The sequence below is a fragment of the Mesoplodon mirus genome (assembly GCF_964341445.2).
Source record: "Mesoplodon mirus genome assembly, chromosome: 8".
Taxonomy (NCBI): Eukaryota; Metazoa; Chordata; class Mammalia; order Artiodactyla; family Ziphiidae; genus Mesoplodon; species Mesoplodon mirus.
Genome location: NC_138984.1, coordinates 72,399,259 through 72,426,101, shown reverse-complemented (window position 1 = coordinate 72,426,101; position 26,843 = coordinate 72,399,259). Strand labels below are relative to the sequence as shown.

General features: G+C 37.8%; 1 protein-coding gene across 3 annotated transcripts in view; it reads right to left on the bottom strand.

The window, feature by feature from the left end:
- Nucleotides 1–26,843, bottom strand: part of GPD2 (glycerol-3-phosphate dehydrogenase 2) — a 157,221-nt gene that overhangs the window by 66,447 nt on the left and 63,931 nt on the right. For all 3 annotated transcript variants that reach the window (XM_082631151.1, XM_082631150.1, XM_082631149.1), the window contains exons 3-5: nt 14,756–14,927; nt 1,729–1,853; nt 352–449 (exon numbers count right to left, since the gene is read on the bottom strand). In XM_082631151.1, the coding sequence (XP_082487277.1) occupies nt 352–449; nt 1,729–1,853; nt 14,756–14,927 (395 nt within the window). The remainder of the gene's footprint in view (nt 1–351; nt 450–1,728; nt 1,854–14,755; nt 14,928–26,843) is intronic.

Sequence of the window (26,843 nt, the reverse complement as noted above, 5' to 3'; positions counted from 1 at the left end):
TTTTTTTTTTTTTTTCCTGTACGTGGGCCTCTCACTGTTGTGGCCTCTCCCGTTGTGGAGCACAGGCTCCGGATGCGCAGGTTCAGTGGCCATGGCTCACGGGCCCAGCCACTCCGCGGCATGTGGGATCTTCCCGGACCGGGGCACGAACCCATGTCCCCTGCATCGGCAGGCAGACTCTCAACCACTGCGCCACCAGGGAAGCCCCAGGAAAATATTTTTAAAGGATTAAAGATTAGGACTAATTAAAACTACATTAAGAAATACAAATTGAGGAACTATTTCCATTAAAACTGTGTTCTATTGACCTCAGATAAGCAAAGAGTACACAGATGATACCAAAAGGCTTACTTGTAAATTGGGAGCATTATAGGCAATGGAGCTGATAAATGGGGAGCAATTTCTAGTAGGTTGGCACGCTCATGAAGGGCTTCTTTTACCATCCTGTACTGAAAAGCAAAACAGAGAAGATTAGTTTGGCAATAACAGATCATAATATTTTCAAATGGCAAATAGACACCCTGCCAACTGATTGATACACAGAAACCTCTCTACCTCTGAGCAAGGATAGCACCCTCCTAATCAAATTTCTAATAATACATCATGCTGTCAACCTGAAAGATTTTTTAGAAACCTTAAATTGTATTTGCATAGGAGAAAAACATGCTGTCAGAGTTCCCAGATGTAAGACATTTTCCTGACTTGAGTTACAAGATTATTGTAACAATTTATCTTGCATTCTCTGTATTGTCCCTTTTCTCAGTCTCCCATTATATTTTCTCATGTAAGAGATAACAGATTGTTCAGATTCATGTTAAACGTTTCCTTCTTGCCTCCACTAGCCCAAGCAGAGATGATACTTAAGAGTTGCACAGTATTTTACAGACTATCATTAAAAAGCTTTTGTCTGTAGTCCTCATTACGTCTCTCTGAAGACCCAGCATTACTATCATAATACTAATTTTACAAATAAGAAAACAGAGGCTCATAGAAATTAAATAAATAAGCTGAAACACATCACAAGTCATCTGATTCTAAACCCTATGCTCTTTTCTTCACATCCATCATGATGCTAAACAGACACATAAGAGAAGGGGACAGATTCAAAACTGACAATGTCAAGTGAGTGCTGCTGTGTTTTTCATGTACAAAAAGCAGATAGGGAGTTCAGTTGATTTTTTTTTTTTTTCTCCTCTGGGAAATGTCAGCTTCCACACTGCCTTGGCAGTTTTCAAATGGTGGCAGACTGGACACAACAGAGTGTGACATAAAAAAAAAAGCATGACTCAGATCATCTTTTCCTTAAGAATATGTCAGTGACAATATGCAGTATGATTGCATCTGCAGTTAAGAGGATCAGTTTAATATTCCTCATGTATTACAACACAGTTCCCTTGAAACTGCTTGGGAAGTAGCAATTTGGTGGCCATTGGTGGGGAAAAAAACAAAACAAAACAATCACAATTGTTAAAAGCAACACATTCAAAAGTGATTTTGTAAATCTGCTACTTTGACATGCCTGTGTAGAAAAAGCCCCTGATTACCCATAAACATAATGCTACAGGAATAAAACTGGCACACCTCTCCTGAAAGACACTCCAGCAGAATACACTATATAGGTATTTCCAATAGGAAGAAATGTTAAAAGCCATAAAAAAAAAACTGATTTAATTGGGTAGAAAAAAGCACAGTCGCAATTTTTGTTTAACAACCAGCATACACAATTACCTGCTCAATATCCAACTTCATGATAGCCTTCTGAAGATATCTCACACCACCATGGATCAATTTAGTGCTTCTGCTGCTGGTCCCTGATGAGAAATCATTTCTTTCTACAAGGGCTGTTTTTAGTCCTGTGTAACCAGAAAACCAAATTAACTTCTTAAATTACACAATTTGTATGTAATTCATTAAAGGCACTTCTCCAGGGTAGAGACAGTCACAAGAAAAATTACTCTGAACATGGATAAATTTGTATTCCAAGTGCAGTACACTGTCTATATTATAATGAAGAGATTTTAGTCTCTTCCTGGGGGAAAAGTCAAACCAGAACTAGAAGCATATTAAACTGTGAATGAATCACAGCTAGAAAATATTACAGTGCAATTTCATGGCAGTAACATAACACTGGTGTGTTTCGAGGGTCGAAGGCGAGTCTGGCACCCATCTTTAACCATGTAGAGTTAACTCAGTATTGTTACCGATGCCTTCTGGAACTCACATTCATCCCTCACTACGAGAGTCCAGACATGTGCCAGCCTCTCAACTCCAGTCAACTCTGATGCATCGACTGTGAATCTAGACTAGCCTTCTACGTGCCGGCTCCTATTTCTGGAGTGGGGTGAAAGTGGGTATAAAATGGGAAAAGAGATCAAAGATATCGAAACAGAAGAAGAAAGAAGAGAATAACCTCTAATGCTGAGGAGTTTATAGTCTAACTGAAGACATGCAAGCACAATATTGTAGAATTACAAAGAAAAACACAAGCCAGGACAAATGAACCCAGTACAGAGTATCCATGAGTAAAGAAAAGACAATATTCTTGGTTAAGGTGAGGCTGAACAGAGACAAGTCAGTTCTAAAAATCATCCCTCCCAACCTGGCTTTCTTTGAGGGTTGCAATAAATCTCTTAGGAATGAAATAAGTTTTATTTTGTTTTGTTTTCTTGCAGAGACACCCCTGCCTCTTCAGGACTGGGAGGACCAACAGTATGACAAGTTCCATACACTAGTTAAATGTGAAATCCAAAATTTCAAAAGACCCAAAGTATACATCAGCACCAAGCCAGAAGAAATTTTCATGGCCTGCCATACTCTTGGGGGATGAGAGAATGTCATAGAATCCAATTACAATGAGAATATGTAACTGGAGCAGTTTGGGCTCACAAAGCTCATATAAGAGAACTTGTGCATGTATTCAATTCAGAGCCATTTATTACATTTAATACCAAAGGGTCGTTTTTATAACTTCTAACAGTTTAAATATCGTACCCAAATGTCATCATAAAATCAGGGCAGGGCCTCCCTGGTGGCGCAGTGGTTGAGAGTCCGCCTGCCGATGCAGGGGATACGGGTTCGTGCCCCGGTCTGGGAGGATCCCATATGCCGCGGAGCGGCTGGGCCCGTGAGCCATGGCCGCTGGGCCTGCGCATCCGGAGCCTGTGCTCCGCAACGGGGGAGGCCACAACAGTGAGAGGCCCGCATACCGCAAAAAAAAAAAAAAAAAAAAAAAAAAAATCAGGGCAATTCCCTTGACTCAAAAGGACAAAATATTTGGAAACTGTGGAGAGAAAAGTAGGGAACTTTGATTCAAGGGCAAAAACTGCTAATGCTCTAATGAACTAGCAAAATAACACAGAAATTACAGATATCATAGACCCAGGTCACTCTTTTTAAGCATTTATGCCAGAAAAAGATGTGTAAAATTCTCAACTATGAAAACTCTAGCAATGCTTAGTAAATTTAGTACAGGATGTATTAAACACACAGAAAAATATATCATATTAGTGCATATTTTTTGAGAGCCTAAGTGCCAGGTAAAGTGCTGGTGTTAGAAATGAAATAGACATAGACCAAGATGTCAAGTAGCTCCCAACCCAAAGAGAGGCAAGTGAACAAAATGAAGCAAAGTTTCATAGGTGCTGCATTTGAAAATGCAGAGGACTCTTTATCCTAAAGTGGGTCAAAAATTAAATTCAGGATATAAACCTCAAATTGCTTAGTCGAGATTACATTTGCAATCTCTCTTATAATGCACTGCCTTGGTGAGCTCTATCACCTTTTCTTAGTAAGTCCAACACAGAGAGTTCTTCTTCCAGTACTAAAATATACCATTTTTCTTCAGTTGAAGATCAGATGAGGAAGTTGACTTTCAAATGGCATTTAAGAGCTGAATTATTTAGAACACACCTCTTTTCCAGTCTTGGAATCAGTCACGGCATTAAGATGCCCACACCATTCGAGGCAGGGACATAAAACTGAGAGAGGATAAGCAGCTTTCCCATCCAGCCTATGGCTCCTACCTGCCCAAAGGTACCCACAGGCTGTGGGAGAAGATGCCTTAGTCCCCAGTTAGCCCCACCTCCTAGTATGTAATCCCCTACCCTGGAGTGTGGGCTTAGCTAGTGCCTTGCTTCTAACCAACAGAATACAGACACAATGGTGGCAGGCCACTTCCATGGTCAGGTTACAAGAGACTGTGACTTCCTCCTGGATAAAGCAACCTGTCTTGTTCTGAGTCAGGGAACCAACAGAGCCCCTGGTCAACAGGTCACAAGGAACTGAGGCCTCAGTCCAGTAACTTGTGAGGATCTGAATCCTGCCAACCTCCATGTGAGTTGCTAGGAAGCACTGCAGCTTGTGAGAGACTGAGAGCCAGAGGGCCCATGCTAGGGCCCAGATGCGTGCCCCACTGACACTGTGTGGGAATGAATGTTCTTGTTTGAAGTCACAAAATGTGGGGGGGTAGTTTATCGATGACACAATTCCCTGTGTGAACAATAACTACAGCCAAGGTAGTTATTTTAATTGTATCTGGGATGGGGTCTTGGAGAAAGGCTGAGTCAACGAGGAGGATGTGTTCAGATGGGTTGAGGGGAGGAGTAAGGGAATTATCACTGGCAAAGATCAGCTTAAGCAAGAGAAGGCAAATGACTGAAATGGCCCAGCTTATTTAGGGTCTGCTTGTCACTCAGGGGCTGGAGTGTGGGGAGACCTTCTAGGGGAACCACACAGCATGAGGGGGGCGATAAAGGGTCTAGCCTCAGAAGGCAGAAGACGGTAATTGGAGAGTGATATGAAGAGAGAATTTTATGGGTGTGTGTTATCAGGATGGATTTTTTTTTTCTTTCCCAAACTGACACAGTGTGAGGCAGGGAACTACTCTAGGAATTAGCAAGCCATCTCAGGAGGATATTTCAGGATATTTAAGTGAGAGCTAACACTTTAAAGCCTCAAAACTGCTTTTGCAAGAATTGGACATTTAAAAAAGTTATTCACATGTACTTATGTGAAAAACCTTAGTGAATACCAACAAAAGTTAAAATGGGCTTCTCTGTCAAACCAGGCTGTTTCTTCTTGTCCCATTATTTCCAGTGTCATCGTCAAGCTACCCACCAGAATTTCGGAAGAGAAATGATACTGCTCCTTCCAGAGCAAAATAAAAAATAAAAATTTAGTCTCTAAATTTATAGCTAAATTGATATATTAAGTACCATGTAACCTAAAAGTATTACCAAAAGTTTTTGAAACCTTAAAAAGAAAACATTTAAAAAATTTCAACTGCTTTTATGCTAAACGTTCTGGATTTCTCGTTTTTGTTAGATGAGAACAATGGAATGAGAAAGGAGGAAAGTAATGCAAAATCAAGACATTATTAGAAGTTACAACCGCTTTTGCCTTAACTGATTAACCCACTACAGCAAAGACAATGAAATTGTTTAAAGTCTTATAATGATCTTGCATGATTCTGTTACCTAAGATGTTCCTTCCTGTTTCACTTCTCAAAAATCCAAACATTTTTTCCACCTCCAATCTGAAAATAAAAGTTTAGGGTCTTTTTTTCAGTATAAAGCAAGGAAGTGAAGAGAGAGCACTGTTTTATCTTCTCAAAGAGAATGAACAGTGTTTCTTTAAAATTTTTATTGGAGTATAGCTGATTTACAATGTTGTGTTAGTTTCAGGTGTACAGCAAAGTAAATCAGTTATAGATATACATATATCCACTCTTTTTTAGATTCTTTTCCATAGAGTACTCTGCACTCCCTTACAGAGTATTGAGTAGAGTTCTCTGTGCTATATAGTAGGTCCTTATTAGTTATCTATTTTATATATAGTAGTGTGTATATGTCAATCTCAGTGTCCCAATTTATCCCTCCCCCATCCCTTTCCCGCCTGGTACCATAAGTTTGTTTTCTACATCTGTGACTCTCTTTCTGTTTTGTAAATAAGTTCATTTTTACCATTTTTTTTTAGATTCCACATATAGGCAATATCATATGATATTTGTCTTTGAACAGTATTTTTAAGTGACATTCAATGCTAACATTTTGCATCTTAGGTAAAATAATTAAATTTGAAGGAGACCAAAACTAATGCATCCAGGCTTCCAGCAACTGTGCCTAGCTGGATGTGAGGCACTGGGGAAGATCTTTTCTCAGAGTGGAAAGAATGACCTCCCCACATGCCCACCGGTGAAGGGCTGGCCTCTGTACATTTATGATAATTCACTAAACTTGTTCAAGATTTTATAAGGAATAGCTTTTGCTTGTTTCTTTTCTTTTCAGAAGTTACTTTTTATGGAAAGCAGTATGTTCTATCACTGCTGAGATGAACCAGAACATTTGAGAGTGGTATGATTATTCGATTTTTTGTTTTTATAATTGATTGCTTTTAGTAGTTATTCTCATGAATTTCACTGCAGTGGTAAAGTATTAATATTTGGAGTGAGATTACTCTGAAATTCTTTGGTGGAAGAACAAGATTAGTTATAGCAGAAGAAGAAGGTCAACTTGAAATCTACCTTTCAGTCATACTCAGCCCATCTCTGAAGTTAAAGTTGTATCTATTGGGTGGGGTCAGGGATGTGAACGAAATACAGCTCTTCACAGACTTGCCTTTTCTGTCCTGAGTGAGAATGTCTAGCTACCAGGCACTTCCAACTAAACGAATTCATGGATCAAGACAGTTGGATGAATACAGAGGGATAATTACCATCTAAGGGGAGGAATGGTACGACATTTAACTTTTACAACATGAAACAGAACAGAAGCATATTTTAATACCTTTTACTGATTATCTTATTATGCATGCAAACACGCTCAATATAATAAATGCAGAGAAGTAAAGAGAACAAAATAAAACCCTCCTGTAATCACACTACTCAGAGATAACCACAGTTGACATTTGAGTGTTTAAATGTTCACATTTTCTGTGCATGTATGTAATCACATATGCACATTTTTACCAAAATAGGATCATATGATACATTCCATTTTTTTCATTTAACATTATTGTAAACTTTCTTTCTTTCTTTATTATTATTTATTTATTAAGACTTTATTGTAAACATCTCTCCATGTCAATACATATTTTTCTATAATTTCACTTTTAATGTGTGAATAGTAATACATTAAATATTTACAATGATTTATTTATTCAATTCCCTGTTTTTGAACACTTGGGTTATTTCCTACCTTCACTATCACAGTACTGCAAGATTATATTTTCATTTAAACTCTCTTCATCTTTATTTCATTATAATAAATTTTCAGATATGGCATTATTTAACTATTTTTAAATAGAAAGGGCAGAGTAATAGCTATGAAATAACTACCAGAGGAACCCAGGTAATAACACACAAATCAAAAAGTTTAGACACTCTGTACATTAGTACCAATTTCTCTAAAAAATAACACTCTTGTAAAGCTGCAAAGCAATCCTAGCTTGTTAATCCTCATGATCAGGATTCTATGCTTTAAGCCTAGTATTTTCTAACAGTGAATGTTAACATTTTACAGAACTATATAATATTGGATTGGTTATTATACCTATTTCTATTCTTCTACTAGAAACATATAAACCATTAATGGAGATACTATGCTAAGTTAGAACATGCAATTAACATACTTTGAGTCCCTTAAGTTCACACATGATTATGGAGGCACAAAAATGTATTAAGCCATAACACTAATTACAATAATAGAGTTTCAGGGGAATAAGGAAGTTGCTGTTGTTGTTTTCTCTCTTTACTAGTTTACTATTTACTTTTTTACTATTTTACTTTTTATTATTTTATAATAAAAACAGCCAGTATTCAGAGAGGAGGAATATCCCAACAATATAAAATGATGAAAAGAAAGAATAATACACTCCAGACATAACCAAGTTTAACTATTAAAAATGTCCCATATATTCTACCAGAAATTTTTATGCTGATAAACCTGTGTACTTTTTTGCTTCAAAAACAAATACAATTAACAAACTCATTCTTCACAACTTGTTTTTCAATTTACAATACATTTTAGCCATTATCCCTGTAAATACTTATAAACCTCTCTGAATAACTGAATGGACCCAATTTATTAAACCATACCACACTCTTTTTGCTATTATAAATATTGCTTATAGGTAAAATTTTGACCAATATGGCACTGCGAGTTCAGCTTTAAACTCTTCCTCTCCAAACACAGAGAAAATTATATATATGTGTGTGTGTGTATATATATACATATATATATATATATATATATATATATATTTGTTTTTTACATGTGTATATATATGTACACACATACACATATACACACATACATACATATATTTTAAGGCATGGTTGATTCAAAAATAAACACCTCATGGACCAGAAATGTAGCAGAAACTCAGAGTAGTTAGGCCCAAAGCCTCTGTCTTGGTGGAATCTGGGTCTAGAAACTCAAAGGTAACCAAGATTTCAGTTCCTGAAGGGCAAGAGATAGGGAGAGGTAAAGAAGACAGACCAGTGCTGGAATCCAGGGATTGAAGAAGAGTGGAAAAGCTTCTGCTGACCACTGTCTGGGGCTGTGGACTATCTGCTGGGACATGCCCAGGAGGTAGGAAGATTGACCCAGCCTGGAGAGCAGTACCTGGGCCAGGGAACCACCAGCTGGCTGGCCAAGATCAACACAGGACAGAAGCCTCGATTTGGTTTTGAGAAAAGTCTCTGATGGGACTTGAAGGTGGCAGCAACTGTATCTATAGAGTTTAATGTATGGAAACAGAGAGTGATACAAAGCTGATTTGATATGGAGGAAAGGAAGAAGGAAATAGAGCAAAGTAAAAAAAGATGTAAGGTAAAAAGTACAAAATAAAAGCACATGGCATCCAAATAAATGGAGATGGACCAAACTCACCTGTTGAAAGACAGATTCTATCTATCAAGCGTTAAAAAAAAAGAAGAATCCAGCTAATTTTGTTTCATCATAGACATATTAAAACAAAAGGATATAGAAAAGTTGAAAACAATATGAAACAAATCCTGTCTGATATGTTATTTTTCCAATTTCACAGATGTTTATTATATTTCTGCCACAGATAAATTTCAATTTTTATGAAATCAAACTTAACAGGATTTGCCAAAAGGAAAATGACTTTATTGATGTCATACTTAAAAACACCTTTCTTACTCCATTTTTAAAAATTTCCATATACTTTCTTCTAATAGGTTTGTGGTGTTTTATTGTTAAATCCTTGATCCACAGAGAGCATGATAAACAGAATATAAATATACATAATATATATAAATACAAATATAAATTTGGGAAAGCGGATACTTCAACATCGCTTATTAAATAACCAATAATGACAAATATGAAATGCTTTTACCATATCTTAAATTTTATGTATTCAGATCTATTTCTAGCCTCTTACTTTTGCTCCGCTAATCTCTCCATTCCTTTAGCAAACTATTTTAATTAAAGTAGCTTTAGAATACACTTCGATATTGATAGAGCTCTATCTGCTTTATCATTATTCTTTTTCAAAATTAATCTAGTAAATCTCAAAGGCTGAATTTTCCAGATAACTTTGGCACAGTTTCTCGAATCCTCCCCACCTTACTCCTGCCAAAGACAGTCACTATAACGTAATCACTAAATTACATCAAATTTCCAGATTAATTTTAGTAGCAATTTGCAACCTAGTCTAATTAGCAGTCCAGTAAGTAGCAAACTTTCATCTGCTGCAATTCTAGTGTCCTGAAATAGGATTTTCTCTACCCTCATGGTGGGAGAGGGGCACTGGTAGAAGGCGGTGGAGATCTGTAATTCCCAAAATGCACTATCTTCCATGGCTCTCCCTTTTCTGCAGTTTTTAATGCAATAAAAAATGCACACACCTGCTCCTTTTCACAAACCTTTATTTATGCAGAAGAGTGTTGCTGTTATCCTCCGTTATGTCTGAGAACCTTGAGGCTCTCTGTAAGGTTAGGACACTTATTGAAGGCCATGGACCTAGTAAATGACGAAGCTGACTGATCCCACTTGGTTCTCATTTCATAGCTTGTGTCCTTACTCGTTATGCTATACTGTCTTAGACTCGAAGGAACTGTGGTGAGAATTCAGGAATTACTAGCCAGGCACCATTCATAAACTAGAAGTACATATACATTTTTAAACAAGAGAACTACAATTAATGTTTTCTTCTAGCAAGAGGCAGTCTTCTCTGGAATTTTGAAGCCATAAAGTTTAAGTTTATAAATAAGATTTTAAACCAAAATTGTACTGGTTGACCCCTGATACATACAGGTAAAGCACATAAAATAACAAAAAAGAGCTGAAAAAAACATCTTGAAGCCCCCTGAGTGAGTGACTATATTTATCAGAGTCTCTTCATTCCAGCTCTCTTTTGGGGGCAAAGTGCCTCCTATATCATCGTGCTTCGAGGCTGGGGACTGGCCACAGAGGTTTTAAACAGAGAAGCAATTCCTATTGATCCTAGAGACCTGCAGGAGAACGCGAGGAGAGTTGTGCATATTATGTTTATAAAATAATATTCCCAAATGAAACAAATGAAAAACTGATTCCCAAGAAAATGCAGATGGTAAGAATGCAAATAAATGTTCATTATGAAAACTTCATGACTTTTTCTCTTCCTTCTATGGTCTTTGTTTATCCATTACCAAAATTGCATTTGGGCACAATATTTCATCAAAAACCGTGTGAAAACATTTTTATATGAGCCTTTTAACATCTAGCAGTTCCCCCAAAACTTTGATGTCCTGAAAAATCTAATTATTACTGGTAACTTTAAAAGATCACAGCAATTTATTTTTGTCAAATGTGACTAAAGATTAATGGATACAGTCAGGAATAATTTGGTAAAAACATATCAAACGCAGAGAAAGCAAAATTTGTTGTTAAGTGAAGCATCAAATATAATAAAAGAGCAAATTCCATGAATGAACAGCAACAATGCACAATTCATTAACCAAATGCCCATGATTATTTCACACTTCAGAGGGCTACTGATACGATCAGAAATTGTAGTAAAAGGATAAATATAGATTAACTTCAGCATCTCTATACATTTTAATTATAAATGCTACCCTCAGAGGGCTACCAGCATAATAAAGGAAATACAAACTATGGTTTATCCATCCTTTTTATAAATCGTAACTCCGTATACATCAAATAAGACAGTCAGTCAATTATTTTAAAAGACAGCAATTGAAATGCCAGGAGATACTGAAAGTACATCATTTTCTTAGCTGTTACTAACTATAAGTATTAAAAATCTTGTCAACATTCTGGGTCTGAAAACTCTTATCTTTTCAAAATCATCATCACTGTCATCACCCACAATCGTCTGCTAATGTACTAGGTAACATTCTTTACTGCCCAAAGGAAAAATGTTTGTTCAGCAAATATTAATAAACTATAAGCTCCTCAAGGGCAAGGCCACATCTTATTAGTCTTTATATTCCCAGAGCTGGTTCAGCAGTTGACTCACAAGTAGTATTATTTTAAACAGCAGAATGAAACAAAACAAAAAACCAGAAACCACCTAAAGAGTCATTAACAAGAACGTCTTTGGGATGAATTTTTTAGCCATGAAAAACAATGAATACCATATACATGTAAAGATTGATTAACTATGCTGTTATTTGAAAGTAACACACTGTGAAGTAATGACTACAGTATGATCTTATCTATGTTTTTAAAAAGATATCTAAAAAATGCACAAAAGCAAATATAGGTGAGGCTTTTCAAAAGGAGAAAAGGAATAAAAGGCACTTAATCAGTAGTTGCCTTTTTGCTACTGCAATCACGGTCCTAACTCTTTGAGGGAAGCTGGCTTTCCAACTCCCCTTACCTCCCCCTACCAGTCCTAAGTTTCCATTTAAACAATTTCTTGCCTTCATGGAATCTTTTCTCATTTTCTCCTTCTGTCATTGATACCTAGTCAGTTCTCAATTTGGGATTCTACCCTATCGTGTATGTTCTCTGCCCCAACTCTGAGTGATATTAGACACACATTGGGACACACACACACACACACACACACACACACACACACACACACACAGATATCCTTTCCTAACCAGAGCAAAGCAACCCCTGTTCCTATCACATTCTCTAAATCTTTTCTACATCCAAGTCCCTACTCCTATCCATAAGTAGCACATCTCACTTCTTTTTGAGTGTTTAAGAATAGCTCTTCAGAGTCACACAGACTCCCTCTTTTATGCCTTAGAATCTTTACACTTTGTATCTGTCTCTGAGAAATGTCTCTTCTTGCCCTGCCAAAGCTAAGATACATGTTTGATATCCCATGCCTCGTATTTTCCCGAGAGCTTGTTCCACATGCAGCTTTCTATTATTTGCATCTTAAGGCTCTCCTCTGAGTCCACAGAAATATTCAGATGGCTCCTATCTTAAAAAGAAAAGAAAGAAGAAACAATTCTTGCACATATTGCCTCCCTTATTCATATCCTACTATACCAGCAAGTTACGTCCTTTCTGTTGTATTTGTCTCTAGATCTCTTAAAAGTTTAGCCCTGTGCCTGCCTCTTCCTTATTGCCTATCCTTTCCTCATCACGAATGCTCTTCACTGTCTCAGAGGGCCTGTTCAGTAAAGTCCAAAGGCCTTTCCCCGGTATCCCAGGCCCAGCACAGCCTGGGTGATCCCAACTGAAACACGGGCTGTTTCCCACACACACTGTTCCTCTCGCATGCTCCCTCAGATTGGCACACTTTCAGCAAGCAATGTTTGCCTACTAAAACTCTACCCGCGCTAAATAGCGGCTTGCTTTCTCCAGACCATTCTATGCAGATATAACAATGCCCCCAAGCCTCCTGAAAGGCACATATTCTCTATAGGGTAACTCAGTCTACTACAGAACTACAGAACTTGGAGCAGCCTAAGGGTGGAGCCTGGATCAAACATCTTTGTATTCTCATGTAGTACTTTGAATATTGCCATGCATAAAGCAGGCACTCAGCCAATATTTGTTGAAATGAAAGAAAAAGAACTGCTGTATACTTCAGTACATAGCATGAACATAAGTGGAGATAGCAAGAAATATTTTTCTGAACCTACTGGGGAAACGATCCTCTTGGACATAGAAAATTGTCATCTGGTAACTTCTAACCCCTGGGGTAGTCCCAGGACAATTGGGGCAGTCCCAAACGAGACCTCCCATTACACTGCCTGTGTGTCTTCTCTTGACACTCTCTTTCCCGGGACTCCAGGGAAGAGTGTTGAATTCAAACACCTTGAGGTGACGTCAACTCTTCTTTCCATCTGCCTTAGTATGTCCCAGGATAATGCAGCTTAAATTATAAACTATGGATGGAGACAGAATTATATAAATATTAGGGTCTGCCAGGAAACTGAGTATGTTCCAGGACTTATTATTGTGAATTTACCATTATTTGGAATTGACAGAAAGGACCTAGGCTGTGATGTCTACATGGATCAAAACTCAAGTGGGGGTCCTGTGCAATCACAGTAAATCTAGCGTACTTTTTGGCTTATGTGTGCCTAATCTCACGAAATTTATTTCATTTCTGTAAGACTAAAATCTACCAGATATGCAAAGTAACTAAGTCTAGAGTGGGTGTGGTAGTAACTTAATCTGAGAAAAATTATTCCATGTAATAAACTATTACCACTGAATATGAAACTGCAAAGAATACTGAACCTCATATAGTAACTAAAATAATTTGGAGTCAAAATTCCTTGCAGCAGTACCCAGTCCAATTTGATATATCTAAAAATAATCACAAAGGATTATTTCTCCAGGACAATTGGTTCTAAAAGTCTTTTGCCTTCATGTTATTAATGGCAGCTATAATACTATCTACAATTTATTGAGTTTCTACTTTGTGTGACAAGCACTGTTTTAAATCCTCTTCATCATTATGCATTTAATCCTCATAACAATCATTAACGGAAGATATTTCTTTCCTTATTTGAAAGATGAGGGACCTTAGAGAAATTAAGTAACTTGCTTAAGTGTATGTGCGTGTGTGTGTGTATACACATACATACAGCTGATAAAGCAGCTCAGCCAGGATGTGTACTCAGATTTCTTTGATTCCAAACTCCACACTAATAACCACAGGCAAAAGAAGCAAATCATTAAATATATCATATGTAAGAGCATTGGTGTTCCATACAAAAATTTCTTTCTTTATATATCCTGTTGCCATTTTGAAAGAACTTCTCATAATATCTTTCCTGAAGCTGACTAATAGAGTGAGACAGAACTACAGGTTAGCAAGTCTTTTCCATTATTCAGTTACCTGAACTAGAGTTTCCCAAACTGTAGTCTGTATTTCATTGGAAAAGATTATTTTAATAGAGAAACAAAAAGAATTATTTTAATAGATTAATTCATTTTAATAGATCTTTTGATTAAAGACAAATCACTGACATAAATGTGATTTTAGGTGATACACAAATAATTTTATTTCACATAAATGTACTTTACTGTGTATAAAAAAAACTAACCAGAACATCAAATCAATGAATTCACAGGAAGATAAAGTTTTCTTTTTAAATAAATTCATTTCAGTGTAAAAGACAAACTATACTTAATTTCAAAATTGTGCAAGTACCTACATTTTAAAAACGGGAAGGTGCTTCACAAAGAATGGAAAATTAAGCAATGCAACAGAAACGTGGCTTCCCAGCACGGAGCACACACTGTGTGTTTATATCAGAAGGACAGATGAAACCTCTACCTGTGTTACATCCACCCACACCAGAACTCACCTCTGGTGACTGCGTCCAGGGCACAGCCACTTCCTGTTGCTCCTCCTCCAATGACAAGTACATCGAATTCAGATGTGTTTTTCAAAGTCAGTATCTGAGCTTCTCTGGAAGGAGGCTCCCTGTTAACAGGTTCTGAGACGTAGTCTGCTGCTTCAACAAAGGCCAGGTTCACCTGAGGTAAAAGACCATTTTCAAATATGCATCTGGAAAGCCAATTTAATAAATTTTACGATATACTAAAAAAAGATTTGTAATGGAGATAAGGATAACCAGAGCTAGACCAGAGTCTACAGTCCACATGGAGTGAGTGATAGAACCAACTGCCTTGGAGAAAAAAAAAAAAAGTCCTTAAAATTCTGTGAGGTTTTTTTTTCCATGAATCGTAACTATTTAACCGTGGAACACCTGGTTTCAGATTCAATATCTCAACTGATCGTTTTGGTTTCATATACAACCAAGTTCAATTAATTCCCACACTGTACAGCAATTCCCAAATACCTTGTCTAAGACAATTTATAGGAGAACATAAGGAAATGTTTTACCCGGTAGCAGCCATTCATTCAGATAACATTTAAAAGTGTAAAAAGGAGGAGGAAAAAGCACTTTATGCCTTTCCGCAATTTCTTAAAAGTATATGTTCTTCATTCCTTAATTCCCCTGACAAAAATATATTCTTGAGTTTGGGGATCTATAAGTTAAAGTCAGTACAATTAAAAAGAATCTGTTCAACAGACGTTATTATCCAGTTTAAAATCAGCTCTGGCCAATGGGAATAATATTATATAAAGATTTTAGTCAGAGGCTTCCCCATTCAACGTTTTAACAGAAAATTATAGATTTTATATATTTAATACACACTATTTCAATTTGTGAAAGCTTTAACAATAATATGATTAAAGCCAGCCATAGTCCCCTAAATGATAATGACCTTCCTTATTTCTAGTTCTTTCATTAGAATATAAGTTATCATCCTAAATCAAAAATGATGCTAGTCTTTATATATAAAAAAGTAGTAAGTCAGAGTCAAAAGCTTAGAAAAACAGATATGTATCTGTTTTTTCTCCAAAATGCGAATACTAGGCTCGTTCACTATACTGAACAGTGCTGGTCACTGTTGCTCTAACAGTTAGTATTCCACAGATATGTGGCTTCTATTTTCTTTTCTTTAAATCACAGCATCAGCACAATCCACAAGGGCAGCGTTCTTCCCATTCTGCTGAAGGGCCATGTATGAAGCTCTGAACCACAAGGCCAAGCTTCTTCCAGAAAAGGTGGTCTTAGTTCTGACCAAGAGATTGTTCTGATAAGTGATTTTTTATTCATTTAAATAAAATAGACCAAAGTGCTCCTTACAATTGGATTTAATTATTATCAGGCCAATTGGATTTCTATTTTAAAAAACCTAAAAGCCATAGAGCACATTGAAAGAAACCTGGATTAGAATCAGAGGGTCCTGGCTTATATCTTAGCACTTGTGTTTACTAGTAAAGGGACTTTTGACCGATTATCTCTCTGGCTTTGGTTTCTTCATTTGCAACATGGGATGAAACCCCTGTGATGTCTCTATCTCTTTATCTTTGGGTTACCCTCAGTAAGGGAATAATGATATGAAAGTAGGTAGTAAACTATTAATTACACCAAAGAGGAGTTGTATTATTGTTAAATAATTTGATTCCTTAATAGCAGGGAACAGGAAACTTTCAAAACATATTTTACTAAGTATCATAAATACAAAACGTTATAATCTGGTACCATAATTTTTCAGACTATTAATTCAGATTCCAAACCACAAAAATCTTGCGCTTCCTTATATAACTCCTCCTAATTGTCTGCTAATAACCATTTCCCCATGTTCATATTTACATGCATTTAAGGTAACAAGCTAAATAAATGTAACTGGCTAGGTGCTGTGGAGAATATAAGACGCCTTTCAGTCATGGTCTTCGTTTTCCATCATCAAAGGAGAAGAATGAAAAAGACCATACACACACACACACACACACACACACACACACACACACACACGGTAAACACATACAAGAACAAATGCCAAAATAGAGGAAAAAAAAAAAAAAGCACCAAGCTATGACCATTCAGATTAGAGAGGGAGAGTCTTTCATCTGAGGCTTTCAACTGGGCCATGACAGATGGATAAGACTTGAACACGAGACTGACAAGTGACTAAACTGCCAGAGCATTTTCACACATCAAAAGAATTGTGCTGACATTTGCTGCTTGGTAAGTTTTCTAGAAATAGTTGAAAATAAATGTAAGGACGGTACTATGGTAGAGTTCATTAGAACTTGGCAATACTAACAGACCCCATTCTACTCTGCTCACAGGTTGCAACCATGGAGATTAAACTCAGCAGAATTCTTCTTCAGCAAGTACACCAGATCTGATGGGCATTTCTCATGCCTTTTGTGCATCTCTCCACTGACTATGCTGTTTCTCCTGTCCTCATCCCCTGCCTCATACTTCTCATCGGTACGTTCTAACCTGTCTCATCTTAACAAACAGTAAAAAATGTCTCTTATATATATTTCTAACAATCAGCCTGAAAATTCTGGAAGTAACTGTATACCCTTGCTTTTCTACTGCCTCACCTCCTATTCACTCCCCAACTCAAGTTTAATATGGATTTTCACATACACCAGCACCACCACCATGACCAGACCACCAACACTGACCAATGTCCACTATGCTGCCAAACCCAGTGAGCACTTTTCATCCTTCATTTCAGTTGTCATCTCAGCACATTCACTCACCTCAGCATCTGGAAGATGGCAGTCTGAAATGACCTCTCTCTCTCTCTCTCTCTCTCTCTCTCTCTCTCCCTCCAGCCTCTTGAACTCACTCTCTAGTTTCCTTTGGATGTCTGTCTGCTGTCCAACATTAATCACTGAGGTTCCTCTTGAGTCTGTCCCATTCACTCTTCTCAGATGACTAAAAACTCTCTCTAGGGAACATCATCTTCCTCCATATTATCAGATATCTTTCATAACACCCTGACCCTCATTTATGCTCCCCTATTCCAGAACCTGGATGTCAAACTTCCTACTTGGCACCTTCATTTCGATGTCTCACATTATCTCAAAATTCTACTGATAACTTTATCCCCCCAAACCTTTTTCCCTATAAATTTTCCTCATTTCAGTGAAGGTACCATTATATATCTAGTTGCTTGTGCCACTCTCTTAAGTCTCCTACCTGCTCAGTCATTGAGTTCTATAAATTCCACCACCTAAAAAAATTCTCACATCTAGTCACATCATCTTCACTGCCTTTCAAGTCCAGGTATCTTCCCTTTCCTCTATATTAAAATGATATCCTCCTACAGGTCTTCACACAGTTACCATTCCCCCTTCCAAGTCATTCTCCATACTGAAGGTGGGGTAATCATGTAAAAACCCAAATAATGTCATTTCCACGTGTAAAACCCTTCAAGAGCTTTTGACTTAATACAACATAAGGTAAGCATCTTTAGTTTCTAAGATGCATCATAGTTTTTCAGAGTAGCTTAAATCTAACAAAGAAATGGACAATACCAAGTGCTGGTGGTGATACAACACAATTGGAACTGTCTTATATTGCTGATGGAAATGCAAAATAATCCAGCCATTTTGGAAAACAATTTGAGAGTTTCTAATAAAGGTGAACATACACTTACCATACAGTGCCCCCCCCCAGGTGATTTACTCAAGAGAAATCAAAACCTGTGTTCACACAAAAACCTGTAGGCAGATATTTACAGTGGCTTTATTTATAATTGCCAAAAATTATTAGAAACTCGAACATCCTTCAACTGGTGAATCACTAAACAAACTCTCATGCATCCATGCACTGGAATAATAATTGACAATAAAAAGAACAAATTACTGATAGTCACAACAACATGAATGGATCTCAAAAGCATCATGCTAAGTCACAGGTTGAGAAATTATGGCTTTCCACCCAAATCTGGCTGCTACCTATTTTAATAAAGTTTTACTGCAACACAGCCACACCCAATCATTAATGCCTAGTACACGACTGCAATAGCAGAGTGGAGTAGTTGCAAAGAGGAGGTATGGCCTTCAAGCCTAAAACCTGTACTGCTGGTCCCTTCAGAGAAAAGTTTGCCAATCCCTGTGCCAAGTGAGAGAAGAAAGACTCAGAAATCTACATAGGGCATGATTCCATTTACATGATGTTCTGTAAAAGCAAAAGTATATGGTCAGAAAAGAGATCAGTGATGGTCAGGGTCTGGAAATGTGGCGGGGAGGAATGACTACAGAGAACATGAGAGCTTTTGAGGATGATAGAAATGTTCTATATCTTGACTGTGGTGGTGGTTATATGACCATATGCTCTTTTCAAAACTCACAGAACTGTATGTTATAAAGGGTGAATTTTACTGCATGTAAATTACACCCCAAGTCATACCCCAATAAACTTGACTTAAAAAAATAATAAGGGGCTTCCCTGGTGGCGCAGTGGTTGAGAGTCTGCCTGCTGATGCAGGGGACAAGGGTTTGAGCCCTGGTCTGGGAAGATCCCACATGCCGTGGAGCAACTGGGCCTGTGAGCCACACTGCTGAGCCTGCGTGTCTGGAGCTTGTGCTCCGCAACAAGAGAGGCCACGACAGTGAGAGGCCCGCGCACCGCGATGAAGAGTGGCCCCCGCTTGCCGCAACTAGAGAAGGCCCACGCACAGAAATGAAGACCCAACACAGCCAATCAGTTAATCAATAAATAAATAGAAATGCTGTAGAATTATTTTTAAATAATAATAATAATAAGTAACAATATACACAGCAATTATGCACCAGGCATTATTATTAGGGTTTTACTTTTTTCATTCACTTGATCTTCACAATGACTCTATGAGTTAGGTACTACTATGATTTCCATTTTACAGAAGGAGTAACTGAGACACAGAACTTAAGCACTTGGCCTGTGATTATACAGCTGGTATATGGTAGAGCTAGGAATTGAACTTATGCAGCCTGGTGACACAGACTAGTTTTACATCACTACAACATACTGATTCTATGTATAATTTGAAAAAAATTAAGAAATAGACTAAATAGTTATAATAGGATGAGATTTCATCAGTTATCAAATGCAGAAAGTTTGGGGTTTTTTTGTTGTATGGTTCTGTCGTGGGGGTTTTGCTGAACAATCCTTCCAAAAATATATATTTTTTGAATATACGGCACTATTGAGGGTAATTTATTTAATTTCTGACACTACATTTAAAAGAACACTTTATTTTTGTTTATTTTTTTCATAAAAGCTGGAAAGTGTTGCAACTGAGAAGCTAAGCACCAAGTTTATTTTAGAGGCAGTAAACACAGCCTAAAGCCCTCCTTATAATTATGACAAGAGAAAGACTCATTTGGGCTTCATATGGCTTTGAGTCACAGAAACACATCTGCACTCTACCTTCCCTAGAATATGTCGATTGAGGAGAAATCAAAGAAAAGCAGTAGGAATAAAACAGTAGTGGTAAGTAACAGCACGCTTTAAGAAAGGGGGCCTTTGTGCTCCAAATTTTCTCAGACCTGCTAGTCAAACTTCGCAGACAAATTAATCAAGGCAGTTGATTAAACAGGAATCTGGACTGATCCAGAGATTCTGGGAGAAGGCTTGGAAAGGCAATATGCCCTAAGTCACCTAAGAAGACACCTCACGCACCACTGCACTTCCTCATCCAGTGGAGGCCCTCAAGGATTCTACAGACTGGAGGACAAAACAAAAAGATGAAGAGGAAATTATAATATTGCTTAACAGGTGGATTAAAGATAGAGAAGAAGCTATAAGAGCCATGGGAGGCATGAGCCAGACCTGAGAAGGTTTCCTGGAAACCACAGCTAAATCAGGTCAAGGAAGACTAATAGGCATTAGCTGGGTGAAAATGCCAGGAAAGGAAGTAGGCACAGCATGTGCTAAAACCAGAAGTCATTGTAGTGAATTGGTCAGCATACTAGTTTCTTAAAAACGTGAGTTACACATCCAATATTTAAAAATTGTTCTCCATACCTGTGAGTCTACTTCTGTTTTGTAACGTTTGTTCATGGTTTTCAGATTTCACATATAACTAAAAATATACAGTATTTGTCTTTATCTGACTAATTTCAATTAGCATAATACCCTCCAGGTCTATCCATGTTATCACAAATGGGAAGATTTCACTCTTTTTTTATGGTTAATATTAACTATTAACCATATTAACCATTGCATATATATACCACATCTTCTTTATCTATTCATCTGTCAGTGGACACAGGTTGCTTCCATATTTGCCTATTGTAAATAATGCAGCAATGAACACTGGGGTGCATGTATCTTATTGAATTTGTGTTTTTATTTTCTTCAGGTAAATACCCAGGTCACCAGAGGGGAGAGGGTGGGAGGATGGGAGAAATAGGTAAAGGGAATTAAGAGGTACAAACTACTAGTTATAAAATAAATAAGTCACAGGGATGTAATGTACACCACGGGGAATGTAGTCATTAATACTATACTAACTTTGGTGCATAATCTATAAAAATATCAAATCACTATGTTGTACCCCTGGAACTAATATAACATTGTGAGTTAACTATACTTCAACTTAAAAATAATATAAATAAATAACATAAATTGCTATATTTCACATAAAAATTAGCATTTCTAGCTGAGATCAATCTTCTGAAACTGAACAGCAGCTGCTGCCCTTAGGCAGGGCTGTGCACCCTTGTTAGCCCAGGATTCCCACTCACTGGCTTCACACTTTCATCGCCCCAGCCTGGCCCCTGCAGGCATATAAGTTTGCTAAGCCTGGCCTAAACACAGGACAAGTCCAGCACTATCAGATTCAGGATCTATTACCTAATTCAGCCACTGACGTCGGAAGAAAGGAGAGCCCAAGACACAAAGCAAACTGCCTTGTGCCTAGCCTAAGTCCAAGTACAGATCCAAAACAAAAAATTCTTATCTTGGTAGAATTAGGAGCATACCTAATATTTAATATTACTTTGATGTTGTTATTTCTGATTATATTTAATTATCGTGAGCTGTGGGGAAGTAGGTGGGTTTTTTTTAACTTGTAAGCAAAGGTTCCTCTACATTTTGAAAACATAAAATTCCTCCAGCATTCTGATAGAAAACATATGGCTTTTGTCAAGAGACTGGCACATAGAACACCTATACAGAATTGAAAGCCGAGTTCATAATCTTTGAGTTTACATCCCAGAGAACAAAATGGGATTCAGAATGAGATCAGTTTTACTATGTCTGTACACCATTAGACTTGCAAATTTAAAAATATATATATCCTAGACACTTGCAACTTCAGGTGAGACCGAAAACAAGATCTAATAATTACTGTCTATTTCTGAAAGAAGTGCATACTTAAAGACCACATGCAATTAACAACCAGGTTGTCCTGTAACCATGTAGAGTAATAATTGGAGAATAAAGTAGGGCTTCATGCAAATCACTTCTTACTGCAACTATCACTCTCTCTCTCTTTCTCTCTCTCATTATGTGATTGAATTACATATATTGATAATGGAATCATTAGATTTAAGGGGAATTGCTTCATGTTTTGTTGTCACTGAAAAATACTATATTTCCATATTCCTGGAAAGGAAATGCAATAAGCATCTCCTTAGAATGAATCCTAAGATGTTTTAATGACCTTTCACCTCCTGAATCACTTTGATTCTAAACAGTGGTGTTTCTTCTTATACTTACAGGACAGTAAGCAACATTTCTCAATATAAACGTACTGGGTGAGGGATTCATGATTACTCAGTAGGAAGACTGGCTAATGGGTGGACTGTCATCTCCACTGGGGACCAGACAAGAGAAAATAAGACAAGTCCATCTTTCTAGGGTGGCTGAGAAAAGAGCTGTAGCTCATGCTGAAGGTGCTATGGCGCCTTTAAGTGGTTGTGATTCCTTTAAGAAATCGCAAGGAAGCTCTTTTAATACCAATCACAACATAGCCAAATCATTAAATTATAAAACTTTTTTATAGCTGAAAAATAGGGAAAACCCTTTGGCTTTGTCTGAATCTACTTCAAATAAAATCACATAATTACATGATCTGAGGTTTGAGGGATACGTTTCACCAGTTTTCAAATAAGTATTTTAAAGACATAGAATATGTGTTTGGAGGTGTCTGAACTTGATATTGCTCTTCAATTCCAATAGTGTGCTGAGCATGAAAGGATCTAGAGAGGGAGCCTGAGGGCAGGGAGTGCAGAGAGGGAAGAAGAGCTGCTGCTAGCCCACACACTAACAAGTCAGGTCCCTTGGGTCTTACCATGACACAGAAGGGGGGCTTCCCTGGTGGCGCAGTGGTTGAGAATCTGCCTGCTAATGCAGGGGACACGGGTTCGAGCCCTGGGCTGGGAGGATCCCACATGCCGCGGAGCAACTAGGCCCGTGAGCCACAACTACTGAGCCTGCGCGTCTGGAGCCTGTGCTCCGCAACAAGAGAGGCCGCGATAGTGAGAGGCCCGCGCACCACAATGAAGAGTGGCCCCGCTTGCCGCAACTAGAGAAAGCCCGCGCACAGAAACAAAGACCCAACACAGCAAAAATAAATAATAAAAAAAAAAAAGAAGGGAGTCATACTTTGACCAGTGAGGAAACTGAGTTTTGTTATTCTTTGGGTAAGTAACTGAGAGAATCAGAATCTGATCCCTGGTTTGACTCCAAATCCCATGTCCTCAGCTCTGCTAGGTTATCTTTCCCTGTATGTGTGGGTTTACCTAGGGCTCTAGATCCACCCGTCTTGCAGGCAGCAGCATTGCAGGGAACAGCTGATGGCAGCCAGTGGAATCAGAAGTCTGAGGGAACCTTCTTTGCCCATGGCCAGACGCACCGGGCAGTGACACCCAGGGTTCCACGAAATAGCACTTTTCCTTAAAAACCTCCCTAACACATACATTTGGAAATGGATACAGAACTGAAATGGGACTCACTTCCCCCCGCCCCATCCCTCTCATGTGAATAAAATGCTGACCCAATGAGCCAAAGGACCATTTCCAAGTTTCACAATCCAGATGGCCCTTGGCTGCATTTTAATTTTAAGATCAAAATAGTTTGGGGTATAATTTGTGATGCACGTTTTCCATTTCTCTGTGAATTATTTCATCAAATGTATACACATTTATAATTTTTCTAGTTTATACTCACAAGCACATAATTGGATCTCAGAACTTCTTTGTTGAAAAATCACAAATTTTGAAATAAAGCATGTAAAATTATTTTGCCTAACATTGCCTAACACCTTAAAGCATCTATTTTCTTTTTTTTTTTTTTTTTTTGCGGTACGCGGGCCTCTCACTGTCGTGGCCTCTCCCGTTGCGGAGCACAGGCTCCAGACGCACAGGCCCAGCGGCCATGGCTCACGGGCCCAGCCGCTCCGCGGCATATGGGATCCTCCCAGACCGGGGCACGAACCCGCATCCCCTGCATCAGCAGGCGGACTCTCAACCACTGCGCCACCAGGGAGGCCCAGCATCTATTTTCTTAATTTGCAAACTCTACCAAAAGGGGGCCTACCTAGCATTAACACAATGTAACTATTAAGCTGGAGAGGGAAGCTAGTAGACTTTTCCCAAAGCATTTCTAGAAAGTTTCCTCAGTCCCACAGTATCCCTAAAAAGTTTCTTAAGGAGGCCTTAAAATGGATAAATAGTTGAAAGTGAAATGCAAAGTCAAATCAAAATGAATGTCAATGTTGCTCAGTTAGCAACAGCCTACAAGCTCACCAGCTGTCAACGCTAATCATAGCTCAGTCGTTGACTCACTGTGTGACCTATCGCAGTACAGTTAACCTCGCGGATTTTGTATGCCAGCAATAAAATAGCATCACAAACTCCTCGAAGGCCTGATGTGAGTTATAACTCAAAGATATTGCCATGGTCCCACTTTGGGAGCGAAGTGTTAAATAAAAACCAAAATTATAAGGAAAATGATAGGATGCACTTCAAAGAACATTTCCAGCTCTGTCTGCATAATTTCAGTACTTTCATGAAACAAGCCTCTGAGAAACGGTTAACCATATAGAGTTAGTTTCAACTCGCCTTATGGAAAATACAATGCGTTCAGAATCCTCATCAAGCTTTAGATATCAGACACAGCCCCAACATATTTAGTTGTGTTTTTAGTAGAAAAACAATTCTTCCAGAAATCTAGGCACAGGGTTCTAAACAAAAGAAAATTAATTATACAGTCTTTGGCATAAACTCTAACAATAAAACTGTTATCAAAAAAATGCAGCTTATTTGTCAAACTGATTAGAAATTAAAGTCAGGACACAGATTTAATGGCTAGATGCTTAAAACTTTTTCTCTTCTTCCAGAGAACACTGCTGGATTACACTTCCCACCCTCCCTTACAGTTGGCTAGAAATGATCCAGTGGGTCAAAAAGCTATAAAACATGGAGAAGCCACTACAATAAAGGGACATAGGTCCGTGAATAACTACAAGAAACAATTCCCCACCTATCCACGCTGAAGTGTAATGTGGGTAAGGAAGAAACCTTCATTATAAGCCACTGAGCTTTGGGAGCTGCTTATTACACCAATTAGCTTACTCCACTTAATACACAAATATGAGATATATTTAGCATTACAACCCAAGATTTGCAACTCCCATACTTTGTATACAGTCCAGAATCTTCCTCTGATGGGTTAGACCCCACCATATATAGAAAAATAAATCCATAGAGATAAAGCTCCAAAAGGACAGATAATCAAATGCAAGCCCCAGAAAAACATGGTGCAGAGACATTTCTTCCTTCATGTTTAACGTAATGCTGATGTTGACAGCTCTCTAAGCAGGCAGATGAACCTTGAAGCCTATTATTCAACCACTAGTCCTTTCTCCTCCTAAATATACATTCTTCATGTGGTCTCTAACACTACAGTTCCCACCTAAACATTAAAATCAACAAAAATGAAGACTGTTTGAGAACAGTTCCTGTTACAGCACTTTTATAAGATTTTTTTTAAAGAGAAATGCTGTTTATGAACCTATGAAAAATGCCTCTGGAGATGTAAGACTGTTTACTCAGAGAGAACAAACAAGTCTGGTAGCCAGAACTACCTCACAAAGTTAAAAGCAATCTGGTAAGCAGAAATCCAACGTGTCATGTGATAATTTCAGCTACATTAGTGCTCAGGAAGATTTCTACTGATTTCAAACCCACAGATACTCTTTAGCTTAGGAGCCAGAAGACTGTTTAGAACTGAGATTAAATTCTTAAAGATACTAAGTGCATTCAAAAAATAAATAGTTATATTCAATCAAAGATACTATTGAAAAGTGATACTTAAGTAGAATTTTTACAATTGAAATTTTCTCAGTTGACATCTTGTCCTAGATGCTATGCTTATGATTTTAAGTATAACTTAAAAAAAATTTAAAGCACTTTTAGTTTTACAAAAAAAAAAATTGAGAGGACATTCCAGAGATTTCCCATATACCTCCTGCCCCACATACTCACAGCCCCCCCTATTATCAACATCACTCGCCAGAGTGGCACATTTTTTACCAAAGATGAACCTACACTGATACATCATAATCACCCAAAGTCAATAGTTTACTTAAGGGTTCACTCTTGATGTTGGACATTCTATGGTTTTGGACAATGTATAATGACACGTATCCATCACCACAGTATCACACAAAGTATTTTCATTGCCCTAAAAATCCTCTGTGATCTGCCTATTCATCTCCCTGCATACATCCCTGGCAACCACTGATCTTTTTACTGTCTCTAAAGTTTTGCCCTTTCTGGAATGTCATATGGTTGGATTCATACAGTGTGTAGCCCTTTCAGATTGGCTTCTTTCACTGAGTAATACGCATTCAGGTTCCTCCATGTCTCCTCATGGCTTGATGGCTCATTTCGTTTTAGTGCTGAATAATGTTCCATTGTGTGGATGGACCACAGTTTATTTATTCATTTGCCTACTGAAGGCCATTTTGATTGATTCCAAGTTTTGGCAATTATGAATAAAGCTGCTACAAATATCCATGTGCAGGTTTTTGTGTGGACATAAGTTTTCAGCTTCTTTGGGTAAATATCAATAGGTGTGA